This window comes from Phacochoerus africanus, chromosome 4 (genome assembly GCF_016906955.1).
Source record: "Phacochoerus africanus isolate WHEZ1 chromosome 4, ROS_Pafr_v1, whole genome shotgun sequence".
NCBI lineage: Eukaryota > Metazoa > Chordata > Mammalia > Artiodactyla > Suidae > Phacochoerus > Phacochoerus africanus.
In genome coordinates this window covers 149,620,826-149,635,520 of record NC_062547.1, presented here as the reverse complement: position 1 = coordinate 149,635,520, position 14,695 = coordinate 149,620,826, and the positions used below count along the sequence as shown (strand labels likewise).

Below are 14,695 nucleotides of genomic sequence, written 5' to 3'. Positions count from 1 at the left end.
GAGAAGCTGAACGGAACAGTCGGTTTGAGGGAGAGAAGGCTGGGCCTGAAGCCATGTGAGCCAACATTAGTTTAGAGAAGATGCGGGGAGGGTCACCAGAGTCAAGTGCCAAGGCGGACACCAGTCGGTCGCTGAAAGCGCAGAGCAGAGGACTGAGTCACCTGCGCAGCAGAGTCCGAAGGCGAGGGTGAGTCTCCGACCGCGGAGGACAGACAGCCGACGGCCCGAAAGCTCTCACAGTGCCGCCTGCAGCTAGGCTGGGCGTCCCTGCCGTTAGGATCTGAGCTTTGGAAGGACTCCTCTTCTGTTTTAGGGGTACACTCCAAAAGGAGAGTCACTTAGGAGGTGTTTCAAGGCCGCCCCGGTGGGAGTGGAGCAGGGGAATACCCTGTAAGGGAGAACCGGGGTTTGAGGGTCCCCAGGTCTGGAGTCCTGGGAATTGGAGAAACAGGAGGTGCTTACACGTTGAGTCTCCTGTCGCCTTCCTGAGAGTGTCCTAGTTTATGACGAAGTGTTTACTAGGCCTGTCCTTGTCTTGTTTACTAGCAGCACTGGAGAAGCGCAAGGGAAAGAAATCCCCTCAGTGTTTTTTTGCAACACGAATCTGATACAAATGAGCATCTGCTAGGTTTTAGCAGAGGTGAGCCCTCTACGGAGTGTGTGTGTGGGTACACACGTCTACACGCACGCACGTGGGCACGTGTTGCCCTCCGTTAACCTTCACAAAGGCTTGAGGAGGTGGGCATAGTTATGTACGCCTTGCACACTGAGAAGAGCGAACACAGAATGTATACCTTGCCCAAGGCAAGAAACAAGTCAGCTCTGCATAACTTTACATGGTTAGGCATGAAAAACACGGTTTGGGGCAGTAATGGAGAAAGAAACAGGTCATGTACGAGGTGAGCTAAGGATAACCGGGGTCACGGCCGATCCCTGGACTCAGATCCAGAGGAGGTGAGGACTTAAGGCCCAGCCACCACGCTCCCCCAACACGCCTGACACGGGTCCGGCATCGCACGGCTCGGAAACGGCCAAGACAGGATTCGGGGTGAGCTCTGTGGGACTCCGAAGCCCACCCGTGTGCTTAACCTAGCCTCGGTCCGTCAGGCAGCAGCTGTCACTTGCAGAAAGCCGGACCCCGTCTGGGCACCCGGTCCCTCGCCAGTGCCATGGAGTCGGTCGCAGAGAACCGTGGCACGAGGACAGAGCGCGAGAACTCCAGCCTCCTGACTCTTTGGAAGACACGGCGCCGGGGCTGCAGCATCTGCGAGGCACGGCTGCTTTGAGCTGGATCCGTGTGTGTGTGTGTGTGTGTGTGTGTGTGTGTGCGCGCGCGTGCGTGCTTTGAGCTGGATCCGACCCCGTGTGTGTGTGTGTGTGTGTGTGTGTGTGTGTGCTCTGAACTGGATCTGACCCCGTGTGTGTGTGTGTGTGTGCGCGCGTGTGCGTGCTTTGAGCTGGATCCGACCCTGTATGTGTCTGCTTTGAGCTGGATCCGACCCCGTGTGTGTCTGCTCTGAACTGGATCCAACCCCGTGTGTGTGTGTGTGTGTGTGTGTGTGTGCTCTGAGCTGGATCCGACCCCGTGTGTGCGTGTGTGTGTGTCTGCTCTGAGCTGGATCCAACCCTGTGTGTGTGTGTGTGTGTGTGTGTGTGTGCTCTGAGCTGGATCCGACCCCGTGTGTGCGTGTGTGTGTGTCTGCTCTGAGCTGGATCCAACCCTGTGTGTGTGTGTGTGTGTGTGTGCTCTGAGCTGGATCCAACCCCGTGTGTGTGTGTGTGTGCTCTGAGCTGGATCTGACCCCGTGTGTGCGTGTGTGTGTGTGCGCTGTGAGCTGGATCTGACCCCGTGTGTGCGTGTGTGTGTGTCTGCTTTGAGCTGGATCCGACCCCGTGTGTGTGTGTGTGTGTGAGCGCGCGTGTGCGTGCTTTGAGCTGGATCCGACCCCGTGTGTCTGCTTTGAGCTGGATCCGACCCCGTGTGTGTCTGCTTTGAGCTGGATCCGACCCCGTGTGTGTGTGTGTGTGTGTGTGTGTGTGTGCTCTGAGCTGGATCCGACCCCGTGTGTGTGTGTGTGTGCTCTGAGCTGGATCCGACCCCGTGTGTGCGCGTGTGTGTGTCTGCTCTGAGCTGGATCCGACCCCGTGTGTGTGTGTGTGTGTGTGTGTGTGTGCGCGCGCTCTGAGCTGGATCCGACCCCGTGTGTGTGTGTGTGTGTGTGTGTGTGTGCTCTGAGCTGGATCTGACCCCGTGTGTGTGTGTGTGTGTGTGTGTGTGTGCTCTGAGCTGGATCCGACCCGGTGTGTGCGTGTGTGTGTGTGTGTGTGTGCTCTGAGCTGGATCTGACCCCGTGTGTGTGTGTGTGTGTGTGTGTGTGTGTGCTCTGAGCTGGATCCGACCCCGTGTGTGCGTGTGTGTGTGTCTACTCTGAGCTGGATCCAACCCTGTGTGTGTGTGTGTGTGCTCTGAGCTGGATCCGACCCCGTGTGTGTGTGTGTGTGTGCTCTGAGCTGGATCTGACCCCGTGTGTGTGTGTGTGTGTGTGCGCGCTCTGAGCTGGATCTGACCCCGTGTGTGCGTGTGTGTGTGTCTGCTCTGAGCTGGATCCAACCCTGTGTGTGTGTGTGTGTGTGCTCTGAGCTGGATCTGACCCCGTGTGTGTGTGTGTGTGTGTGCTCTGAGCTGGATCTGACCCCGTGTGTGTGTGTGTGTGTGTGTGCGCTCTGAGCTGGATCCAACCCTGTGTGTGTGTGTGTGTGTGTGTGTGTGTGCGCTCTGAGCTGGATCTGACCCCGTGTGTGTGTGTGTGTGTGTGCTCTGAGCTGGATCCAACCCTGTGTGTGTGTGTGTGTGTGTGTGCGCTCTGAGCTGGATCCGACCCCGTGTGTGCGCGTGTGTGTGTGTGTCTGCTCTGAGCTGGATCCAACCCTGTGTGTGTGTGTGTGTGCGTGTGTGTGCTCTGAGCTGGATCCGACCCTGTGTGTGTGTGTGTGTGCGTGTGTGTGCTCTGAGCTGGATCCGACCCTGTGTGTGTGTGTGTGTGTATGTGTGCTCTCAGCTGGATCCGACCCCGTGTGTGCGTGTGTGTGTGTCTGCTCTGAGCTGGATCCGACCCCGTGTGTGTGTGTGTGTGTGTGTGTGTGTGCTCTGAGCTGGATCTGACCCAGTGTGTGCGTGTGTGTTTGTGTGCGCTCTGAGCTGGATCTGACCCCGTGTGTGCGTGTGTGTGTGTCTGCTTTGAGCTGGATCCGACCCCGTGTGTGTGTGTGTGTGTGTGTGTGCTCTGAACTGGATCTGACCCCGTGTGTGTGTGTGTGTGCGCGCGCGCGTGTGCGTGCTTTGAGCTGGATCCGACCCTGTATGTGTCTGCTTTGAGCTGGATCCGACCCTGTGTGTGTGTGTGTGTGTGTGCTCTGAGCTGGATCCGACCCCGTGTGTGCGTGTGTGTGTCTGCTCTGAGCTGGATCCAACCCTGTGTGTGTGTGTGTGTGTGTGTGTGTGCTCTGAGCTGGATCCGACCCCGTGTGTGTGTGTGTGTGTGCTCTGAGCTGGATCTGACCCCGTGTGTGCATGTGTGTGTGTGCGCTCTGAGCTGGATCTGACCCCGTGTGTGCGTGTATGTGTGTCTGCTCTGAGCTGGATCCAACCCTGTGTGTGTGCTCTGAGCTGGATCTGACCCCGTGTGTGTGTGTGTGTGTGTGTGCTCTGAGCTGGATCCAACCCTGTGTGTGTGTGTGTGCGCTCTGAGCTGGATCCGACCCCGTGTGTGCGCGTGTGTGTGTGTCTGCTCTGAGCTGGATCCAACCCTGTGTGTGTGTGTGTGTGTGCTCTGAGCTGCATCCGACCCCGTGTGTGTGTGTGTGTGTGTGTGTGCGTGTGTGTGTGTGTGTGTGCGCTCTGAGCTGGATCTGACCCCGTGTGTGCATGTGTGTGTGTGCGCTCTGAGCTGGATCTGACCCCGTGTGTGCGTGTGTGTGTGTCTGCTTTGAGCTGGATCCGACCCCGTGTGTGTGTGTGTGTGTGTGTGTGTGTGTGTGCTCTGAACTGGATCTGACCCCGTGTGTGTGTGTGTGTGTGCGCGCGCGCGTGTGTTCGTGCTTTGAGCTGGATCCGACCTTGTATGTGTCTGCTTTGAGCTGGATCCGACCCCGTGTGTGTCTGCTCTGAGCTGGATCCGACCCCGTGTGTGTGTGTGTGTGTGTGTGTGTGTGTGCTCTGAGCTGGATCCGACCCCGTGTGTGTGTGTGTGTGTGTGTGTGCTCTGAGCTGGATCTGACCCCGTGTGTGCGTGTGTGTGTGTCTACTCTGAGCTGGATCCAACCCCGTGTGTGTGTGTGTGTGTGTGTGTGTGTGTGCTCTGAGCTGGATCCAACCCTGTGTGTGTGTGTGTGTGTGCTCTGAGCTGGATCTGACCCCGTGTGTGTGTGTGTGTGTGTGCTCTGAGCTGGAACCAACCCTGTGTGTGTGTGTGTGTGTGTGCGCTCTGAGCTGGATCCGACCCCGTGTGTGCGCGTGTGTGTGTGTGTGTCTGCTCTGAGCTGGATCCAACCCTGTGTGTGTGTGTGTGTGCTCTGAGCTGGATCCGACACCGTGTGTGTGTGTGTGTGTGTGTGTGTGCTCTGAGCTGGATCTGACCCAGTGTGTGCGTGTGTGTTTGTGTGCGCTCTGAGCTGGATCTGACCCCGTGTGTGCGTGTGTGTGTGTCTGCTCTGAGCTGGATCCGACCCCGTGTGTGTGTGTGTGTGTGTGTGCGCGCGCGTGTGCGTGCTTTGAGCTGGATCCGACCCCGTATGTGTCTGCTTTGAGCTGGATCCGACCCCGTGTGTGTGTGTGTGTGTGTGTGTGCTCTGAGCTGGATCCGACCCTGTGTGTGTGTGTGTGTGTGTGTGTGTGCTCTGAGCTGGATCTGACCCCGTGTGTGCGTGCGTGTGTGTGTGTGCGCGCGCGTGCGTGCTTTGAGCTGGATCCGACCCCGTGTGTGTGTGTGTGTGTGTGTGTGTGCTCTGAACTGGATCTGACCCCGTGTGTGTGTGTGTGTGTGCGCGCGTGTGCGTGCTTTGAGCTGGATCCGACCCTGTATGTGTCTGCTTTGAGCTGGATCCGACCCCGTGTGTGTCTGCTTTGAGCTGGATCCGACCCCGTGTGTGTCAGCTCTGAACTGGATCCGACCCCGTGTGTGTGTGTGTGTGTGTGTGTGTGCTCTGAGCTGGATCCGACCCCGTGTGTGCGCGTGTGTGTGTCTGCTCTGAGCTGGATCCAACCCTGTGTGTGTGTGTGTGTGTGTGTGTGTGTGTGCGCGTGCTCTGAGCTGGATCTGACCCCGTGTGTGTGTGTGTGTGTGTGTGTGTGTGTGTGTGTGCGCGCGTGCTCTGAGCTGGATCCGACCCCGTGTGTGCGTGTGTGTGTGTCTGCTCTGAGCTGGATCCAACCCTGTCTGTGTGTGTGTGTGTGCTCTGAGCTGGATCTGACCCCGTGTGTGTGTGTGTGTGTGTGTGTGTGTGTGTGTGTACTCTGAGCTGGATCTGACCCCGTGTGTGTGTGTGCGCGTGTGTGTGTCTGCTCTGAGCTGGATCCAACCCTGTGTGTGTGTGTGTGTGTGTGTGTGTGTGCTCTGAGCTGGATCTGACCCCGTGTGTGTGTGTGTGTGTGTGCTCTGAGCTGGATCCGACCCCGTGTGTGCGTGTGTGTGTCTGCTCTGAGCTGGATCCAACCCTGTGTGTGTGTGTGTGTGTGTGTGTGCTCTGAGCTGGATCCGACCCCGTGTGTGTGTGTGTGTGTGTGTGTGTGCTCTGAGCTGGATCTGACCCCGTGTGTGCGTGTGTGTGTGTCTGCTTTGAGCTGGATCCGACCCTGTGTGTGTGTGTGTGTGTGTGTGTGTGTGCGTGTGCTCTGAGCTGGATCCGACCCTGTGTGTGTGTGTGTGTGTGTGTGCTCTGAGCTGGATCCGACCCCGTGTGTGCGTGTGTGTGTGCTCTGAGCTGGATCTGACCCCGTGTGTGCGTGTGTGTGTGTCTGCTCTGAGCTGGATCCAACCCTGTCTGTGTGTGTGTGTGTGCTCTGAGCTGGATCTGACCCCGTGTGTGCGTGTGTGTGTGTGCGCTCTGAGCTGGATCTGACCCCGTGTGTGCGTGTGTGTGTGTCTGCTCTGAGCTGGATCCAACCCTGTCTGTGTGTGTGTGTGTGCTCTGAGCTGGATCTGACCCCGTGTGTGTGTGTGTGTGTGTGTGCTCTGAGCTGGATCCAACCCTGTGTGTGTGTGTGTGTGTGTGTGTGTGTGTGTGTGTGCTCTGAGCTGGATCTGACCCCGTGTGTGTGTGTGTGTGTGTGTGTGCTCTGAGCTGGATCTGACCCCGTGTGTGTGTGTGTGTGTGTGTGTACTCTGAGCTGGATCTGACCCCGTGTGTGTGTGTGTGTGTGTGTGTGCTCTGAGCTGGATCTGACCCCGTGTGTGCGCGTGTGTGTGTCTGCTCTGAGCTGGATCCAACCCTGTGTGTGTGTGTGTGTGTGTGTGTGTGTGTGCGCGCTCTGAGCTGGATCTGACCCCGTGTGTGTGTGTGTGTGTGTGTGTGTGTGTGCGCGCTCTGAGCTGGATCCGACCCCGTGTGTGCGCGTGTGTGTGTGTCTGCTCTGAGCTGGATCCAACCCTGTGTGTGTGTGTGTGTGCGCGTGTGTGTGTGTCTGCTCTGAGCTGGATCCAACCCTGTGTGTGTGTGTGTGTGCGCGCTCTGAGCTGGATCTGACCCCGTGTGTGCGCGTGTGTGTGTCTGCTCTGAGCTGGATCCAACCCTGTGTGTGTGTGTGTGTGTGTGCTCTGAGCTGGATCTGACCCCGTGTGTGTGTGTGTGTGTGTGCGTGTGCGCGTGCTCTGAGCTGGATCCGACCCCGTGTGTGTGTGTGTGCGCGCGCGCGGGCGCGGCCGGGCCGAGCACCTACCGTGGATGAAGACCATCTTGGGACAGTCTTTGAGCACGAGATCGGTGATGCCGCAGTTGGTCATGGTGACTCCGACGAGGTTTTTGGATTTTAATATGAGGACCTAGAAGGAGGAAAATGCGAAAGATTTATCGTGCTGTACGTGCTTGCTTGCTTAAGCTGAAAGGCTTTCACGGCCCGAGGGAGAAGCAACTGCTGCCCGTCTCTTCTCTTTGGGGCGGAGACGCTACAGAAAGACGGACGCTTTCGTTCCTTCCCGTTGTCCAGGAACGAGGCTGGACGGAGCGGCCAGCGAGGGCTCCCCCTTCACCTGCACGTGGTCGTCCTCGATCACAGGGTCACTGGTACTGGTGGACTTATCTGCCGTCCGCTTCCGCTTCACGGCGTGGCGTGGCTTTGTGTGGGCAACCTCTAAAAAAGGCAAGAGGAAAACCCAAATTTTAGCCTTGCCCTCTTTCCCTCACAGACAGCACCTCCAACTGCCTATGTGTCAACTCCATCACGGCACCGCTCAATTCCACGACGTGGTTCCCAAGGAATCCGGTCCGAACACGGCTCCCACGGACTGTTCCAACACCAGAGGACCTCCCACCGTCTCCAACGTGTCGGCATCACCCTGGGCCGTTCCAACAGTCTACTGACAGCCTCAGCCCTCGTGCTCAACCCATCCCAAATCCTCCCCCCGGGCACATGGACTCCCTCTCTCCTGCTCAGCAACCTTAAACCACTGACTCCTGCTGAACCACTGAATTCATCTGAATGCCTGACATTGGCAGCTATGCTTTAGTTCTAACTGTTCTCAATTTCCGTTCATGCCACTGCCAGTGCTTCTGACGTCATTAATCATTCTAGGTTTTTCTGCCCAGAATACCTTTCCTGACTTCACGTTGGAAACACTACACACCCCTGAAAGGCTCAGCTCAAATACCACCTGCTCCAACAAGTCACCAGGACGCCCAGCTGTCACGTGTGGTTCTGGAACCCCCCGTGTATGTCTGATGCCTCCATTTAAAGTAAAACCTCCTCGGGAACACAGTGCTGTCTTATTTCCCCCGTGTACCCGCGTCAGCCGCTAGCAATGAGCTAAACTGAGCAGTGACTGGCAGCAGAGGCAGTCAGTATTCACCGAATGAGTGAACGCATCAGATACGCGCACGGGACAACGCTAGCAGCACGTAGTTACTGAGCGCTTACTGTGTGCCAGGCCCCTTTCTCAGGGTGTTTTTACCTGCATTAACTAACTGAACAGCCCGCCGAGGTGCGTTACTCTCCTTACTCTACAAGTGAGCAAAGTGTGGCGTGAGGAGGGAAGACAGTTTGCCAAGGTGTTTGTTACTGGGCTGGAAAATCTGCGGTCATCTACCTGCCAAACCCTGGCTCGGAAGGCCCCAACGCCTTTCCAAGTTCTAACTTCATCTCAGAAACTTTACAAGCACACACAGCTTCCAAGACAAGGCCCTCAGAGTCACTGTCCTCATTTCTGATGGTCATGGGGCAGCAGGGCATGAAAGAAGCTTGACCTTCATGACTCCCCCCGCCCCCAACCCCCGCAAACTGCTGCTACTAGATACGAACGTTTCACCTGGTCATTTTCTACCTTGGAACGTGGGAGATTATAAAGAAAGACAGGACACAAGGAGCAGAGACTGCCAAGGGCCGAAGACCGGGGCTAGGCAGGAGCTCCAGAGATCCAGTCCCAGTGTTTTGTTTTGTTCTGGAGCCACCAGTGCCCTCTGCTCCACCATTCCAAACCTTTGTGCAACTTTACTATGCACAACAACCAAAAGCAGCTACTCGGGATGGATCCTAAAAGGGAGCCCAAGAGTTTTATTCATCCAACTCCCTTTAAGGACCCTGAATCCAAGTAAAACCCCAGGGTTCTAGAACCCTGAAAGCCACCTTCCACAGTCTCCCTGAAGGGGCTTCATGAATAATCTATCTTCATTGACGAGGCAGCACATTTCTCAGGACAGCAATTCAAACAGCTGTTACAACCCATAATAGGTCTTTGTTCCCTCTCCCAGTGCCACACAAGTGAAAGCAAATGAAACACAGGGCTGTTTCCATTCCTTCATCACAGTGTCCAAAAAGAATCTTCCATAGCAGTCTCCTTGTAGGTCCAACGTTCAGACTTTTCACCTTCATGGACCGCCTTCTCACCTCTTCTTTAAGTGGTGAGAATAGGGGGTTCAGAGTCACATTTCCTGTTCTCCTGAGCAGGAACTGTTTTCTAAGACAAGCTATCAAACTAAGTCACGCTTCATGTACAGACAATCCTGAAAAACAAATGCTACCTAATGTAAAAGGAAAACAGGTCATCGCGCTGGCAGTTCCCTTACAACTCCCTCTGCTTACGACACGACGTCTTGTTGAGGGAAAAGCCTAGTGATTTCACACGCCCACCAACGTCAGCATACCTCAGGGGTCGGTCACTACCACTTATCCAGGGCACAGGGCTTCACTGAGCCGCCCACCACGTGAGACAGGGCGCTAGTCTCTGCGGATACAACGGTGAGCCAGCGGGCAGTGTCCCTGCCCTCGGGAAGCCCAGAGGCTACTGCAGAGACAGACAGGAGGAGGCGGGATGCGACACACAGGCAGTCCACACGCGCAGAGGCGATGCCGCCGCAACGCAGACAAGCAGAGCAGTCCAGGCACGGGGTGCCAGGGACGGAGGATGCTGTTTACGGCACCATATCGTATTCACCTTAAAGGCTACTCTTTTGACAGTCCAATTATTTTTGTGATGTGCGTTTTACGAAGTATTATACAATGAGGATAAAAAGAACAACTTACAGGCATTTATTCCCAGAAGAGGAACTCGCAAGGCAAATGCCACTTCTAACATGGTTTTAACGAGACAGGAGGCCATAATTTAAAACCAAATAAAAAAACCCAAACATTTTCTTTGAAGTGATCTTAAAAAAATCCCCAACAATCAAGTTCGTTCCTTTTTTAGTTTGGATTTTTCTCCCGAAAACTTTTAAAGCAGAATGGCCAAGAGATATCAAAAGCATGCTAGATTAAAAATAACAAGTTGAAAGCCACCCAAATAATTTGGTCTTCTTTCCAAAAGAGATCTGGATAATTTAAAAATGAGCAGTTTGACATTATCCCGGAAAAGTTGTTATTGTAAGCAAATGAACATTTGTATTGTGTTTAAAAATACTAGGAAATAATTTACCTGCCATACACACATTAGCTACACACATTAGAATTCTTTTCAAACTGGGGGGGGGGGAGTTCAAGACAACAGAGTAATTTACCTAAAAAAATAAAAAGCAAAACATAAATTATTTTTTGCTTCAATTCTAAGAAATTTCTTAACCTAAGAAAAAGTTCTGATCATGAAACAACTCAGAAGAAAATGGCAAAGGGGACGCCTAACACAAGGCAAAGAAGTCAAACCTCCTCTATGTGGGATTCCTATTCAAGATGAAACAAAACAACCTGCCCCAAAGAGCAACACCTATAAAAATTTACCAAGACAAAGAGCCCAAAGTCATCCCTAGATAGGAAGATTCAAAGCTGTAAAAATGGCAGTTATCTTTTTAGTCAACCGACACAATGGAATTCCAAACGAAACGTAAGATCTGTTTCTGGGACGTGTCAAAGTTATTATCAAATGAAACTAAAAATAAATGACAAATGCATGACTAGCTAAGGCAGTTTTGCAACAGGACCATGAAAGAGGATGGACCATCGGAATCCGACAGGAGAAGAGAAACTGCAGTCCAGCCGAGGCACACGATCAAAGAGAATCAAAAATAATGACATGAGAACGGATGTCCAACAGGATTGCGACAACGTGGAATAAAAAAACAGAGCTGGTTCCCGCGGATTAAAATAAAGAACTAAGCTAAATTAAGCCAGTAAGTGAATACAAGACTGAGGTGACGTGAATAAGGACGTGCGCCCGTGCAGACAGCCTGCCAGGGCGCGAAAGAAACACCTCGCGCAGGGGAGTTCCCGTCCCGGCTCGGCGGTTCACAAGCCCCACTAGGATCCTTCAGGACGTGGGCTCCCCGCCCGGCCTCGCTCAGCGGGGGAAGGACCCGGCGTGGCCGTGAGCTGGGGGGGGGTGGGTCGCAGACGCGGCTCGGGTCCCGCGTTGCTGTGGCTGTGGTGCCGGCCGGCGGCTCCCGCTCCGATCCGACCCCTAGCCTGGGAAGCTCCAGAGGCCAGAGGCGCAGCCCTCCAAAGATGAAAAAGCCAGCCAACCAACCAACCAGCAGAAGCCCCCGCAAAACAAAGAGAGAAATCACAGAGGTGAACAGGCAGGCGAAGAAAGAAGCACCGAGAGGGTCCAGGGGGCGTTTCTGCTCAACGGGGACGCAGCAGAGCGGGGCCGAAAAGGCCGAGGCGGTGCTGACGGCCGACGCCAGGGCGACTGGACTGAACGCCAGCGACCCGAGCTTCGAGCGCTCTGCTCTGCGTCAGACAGGCCGAGGACATGCAAGGGCAGCCTGGGCAAACCGGCCTCCCCACGGCAGACCGCGTGCGCAAAGCGTAAGGAAACCTCCAGACGAAACCCCGGTACTGAACGCGAGTTTACGCGACTCTGGCGAGCCCATCACCGAGTCCCATCTTCCGCTCACGAGAGCTTGCTTCCGTCGGCGGCGTAAGGCCACGCGATTCAGCCAGCTCTGTCTAACGCAGACAAAGGCGCTCTGCGTCCGGGATTTTACACCTGAGGGAGACTAGAGGTCGACTGGTCGTTGACAGGTATGTGCGACGTGGCGAAGGCAGGAGAGGTGACTTACCTAGCAGATCAGAAACGGAAGAAGAATCAGGATGAAGAACGGCGCCCACGCTCCAAAGCCACGGCCTCAGCACGCTCAGGAGCATTAGCGACGAAGCCGTCCACATACGTTTGTTTGAAACACGCCTTGGCAAAATCACTCGGCTAAGCTACTTGCTCACCCGCTTGCCTTCAGGCCGCCCTGACCGGGAGCAGCACCTGCACTGGGGAAAACACCCCTACCTCCTGCAGGGGCGAACGGAGGGCATCCCCACGGGCCTCAGCTGTGGCTAAGGCTTCCACCCGTCACTCAGAGTTACCACTCGGCCGTGTGGGACGGGAGCAGAATTTGCACACTGGGCGTCAGACATCAGGGTCAGCCCGGGCTTTAGAGTCAATGGAGGCAGGTATGGTTTTCGCGGAAGCTGAGCCACTGGCGTGTTTCTTGGTGGGCTCTCTTACAAACCGTTTCACAGGCCACCCCCCCCTCCTGCTCCCACCCCGCTGCCCCACATCGCCTTCAAACCCAGGCACCCGCAGAGCCCCAGCAGCGGCTGCGGGCGAGGCCGCTTCCCGCGGAGCGGGCAGCCTGCGCGAGTCCCACCCCGCAGCGGCCAGTGCAGGGCGCGGCCTACCTGACTCAGACACCAGCGGCACGTGCGACAGTCTGCTCCTGGCCCGGGTCAGGGGCCTCCGAGGGTAGAGGTCAGGCGCCTGCGCGGCCCCGCTCTCGGGCTGGGGGCGCCCCCGCCCGTCCTCACCTGCAGCCCCGGGGCCAAGCCCATTCGTCCGCTGGGCGTGTGCTGGGCCTGCAGACCCCCCTGGTGGCAGAGTCCGAAAGGCAAAGGCGGATCTCGGACCATCCGGGCCACTCACAACGCAGGCTCGGCTGGTGGAAGGACGTTCCTCGTCAGAACACCTGCTAGTTCTCCTCTGGGGCTCCGGGGGCCTGTGGCAGCAGCATCGGGGGCAGACGGAACTCTCTGCGTCTCCCTCCTCCATGGCCTCCGAGTCCTCTGACCCGCCGGGGGAGCAGACACACGGCCCGGACGCGTCCACGTCGGGAGGGCCCGGCTCGGCCGAGCCGCTGCTGTTCACCGTCCTCGCCAAGCCGGGGCTTTGGGACGCGGGGCTGCGTGAGCTGGAGTTTCCCACTGTGCCGGCGGAGGCGCTGCTGCAGCTGGGGTAAACATCCTTGCTTTTTTTCTTTTCAGGAAGATCCCTGGCTGCTTTCATATCGGCTTTGATCTGCTCGCTGGTGACCTGACAGCCCTTCTCGCAGCTGCTTTCCTCGAGGGGAAACTGCTTCGATGGGCCCGTCTGATGGGAGGTGTACCTCTTTCGAAGTGGCGTCTTGCCTTTTCCACTCACTGCCGACAGAAAAAGAAGAACGGCCCGAGGAAAAGACAAGATTTCAGCACACGTCCTGGATCAAAGGCAGAGTCAGTCTGGGGCAGGAAACAAGGCCACTACCTTCCTAGGGCACAGTGCTGACCACCTCCCTCGGCCGCTGCCAAGCTCCCACGGCCTCCTTGTGCCCGCCCGGTGTACACGCCTCCGCTGCGCCGTCAAGGCCACGACCTAACTGCGAGCTAACCCTCCGTGCCCGTCCAGGCGACACACACACTGCACCCGGCCCGGGGCTCTCCGACGCGCCCCCCACCCGCGGCCTTGCCGGGAGCCTCTGCTCTGCCCACATCTTCAGCCGCGGCTTCCGCTCAAGCTCTTCGCCCCGCCCCCCAGAGCCCCTGCAGTACATGCCCGGTGATGGCACCGTTCATGCCTCCGACCTGATTCTCCCACCAGACTAGAGGTTCCCGAGGGAGAGGGAGAGGGAGAGAATTCCGGACTCCTCGTCTCTGTTCCCTCACAGCACCGCACGCAGTGCCCGGCGCACAGCAAGGCTCAGGCGTACACAGAGGAGTACTTTCAACACGTGGGGTTTTGAGGGGCTGACAGATCCGCTTTCTAAGTTCAGAAACTCAACTTGCCGGGAATCGCTCGTGCATCAGCGTGTCACATGGCTTTGCCCACATTCAGTGTCCATAAAATCTTTTCGACCATAGGGCAGATAGCCACATTTCTTACAGGGAGTAAAGTAAGAGTTGAGTGATGGGTCAGTGGTTACGAAGTTTTTCCAAGTGTCAGGAACGGAGCTTCCCTGCACACAGAGATGTGTGGATGTTTCCGGCTGGGCGTTAAATGCACACACATACATATGCAGCGCTCAGCTCTATCAAGGAGTAGGTACCCAAGAAAAAGCGGGTGGACAGTTTTAAAAAAAACCTCATCCTCTGCAGACAGTGCTAAGTATATGGTTCTGAGAAGCAGAAGGGAAGGCAGGGAAGAAAGACACGCCTCAGAGTTTAGAAAACGCTGGTTTCTTGATGAGGCGAATGGCAGGAGGCTGGTGCCCGATGCAAAGGGGGACACGTGCCCGGGGACCTCCTCCAGCACCAGGCCGGCCACCAGCCTTCGCCGAGGACAGGCTGCGGCGGGGGACGCCGCTGCCTCACTGCTCCGCACGAGCCCCCGAGGCCGCATCCCTCAGCGGCCCCGACACCCCGACGCCTCCGCGGGGGATGGACCGGCCTCGCAGCTTCTCCCGGAGCCCTGACCCCGCAGCAGCCTCGCGCTGCTCTGGCCCGAGGGCGCCGCGGCGTCCTCCTCTGCCGGGGCTGCCGCCTTTCTCGCCCCGCCGCACGCCCTAAGGAGGGGGGAGCTGTCCCGCGGGCTGCGACAGGGACAAGGACGGTCACAGAAAGGCCGGAGGGGCCGCCCTCACCTGGCAGGTCCCGCGGCGGTGGCGGCGGCGGCGGCGGCGGCGCCGACTGTCCGCCCTTCTCTTCGCGCTCGGAGGCGCGCCGGGCGCCGCTCTTGGGGACCCACACCTCCTGGAGCTCCAGGCTGTCCTCCTCGTCGTCACTCTCCGAGTCATGCACAGTAATTGGGGTGGGTTTCACCACGCGCTGCAGACCGCTCGGCCCTAAGACAGAAAGCACAGCGGGCCCCGTCCCTTT

General features: G+C 56.9%; 1 protein-coding gene across 3 annotated transcripts in view; it reads right to left on the bottom strand.

Annotated features, from left to right (window-relative positions):
• FBXO38 (F-box protein 38) overlaps positions 1–14,695 on the bottom strand; it is a 56,595-nt gene that overhangs the window by 5,500 nt on the left and 36,400 nt on the right. For all 3 annotated transcript variants that reach the window (XM_047778982.1, XM_047778983.1, XM_047778984.1), the window contains 4 exons: positions 14,461–14,661; positions 12,311–13,045; positions 7,245–7,345; positions 6,935–7,037 (listed from right to left, as the gene is read on the bottom strand). In XM_047778982.1, coding sequence (XP_047634938.1) covers positions 6,935–7,037; positions 7,245–7,345; positions 12,311–13,045; positions 14,461–14,661 — 1,140 coding nt within the window. The remainder of the gene's footprint in view (positions 1–6,934; positions 7,038–7,244; positions 7,346–12,310; positions 13,046–14,460; positions 14,662–14,695) is intronic.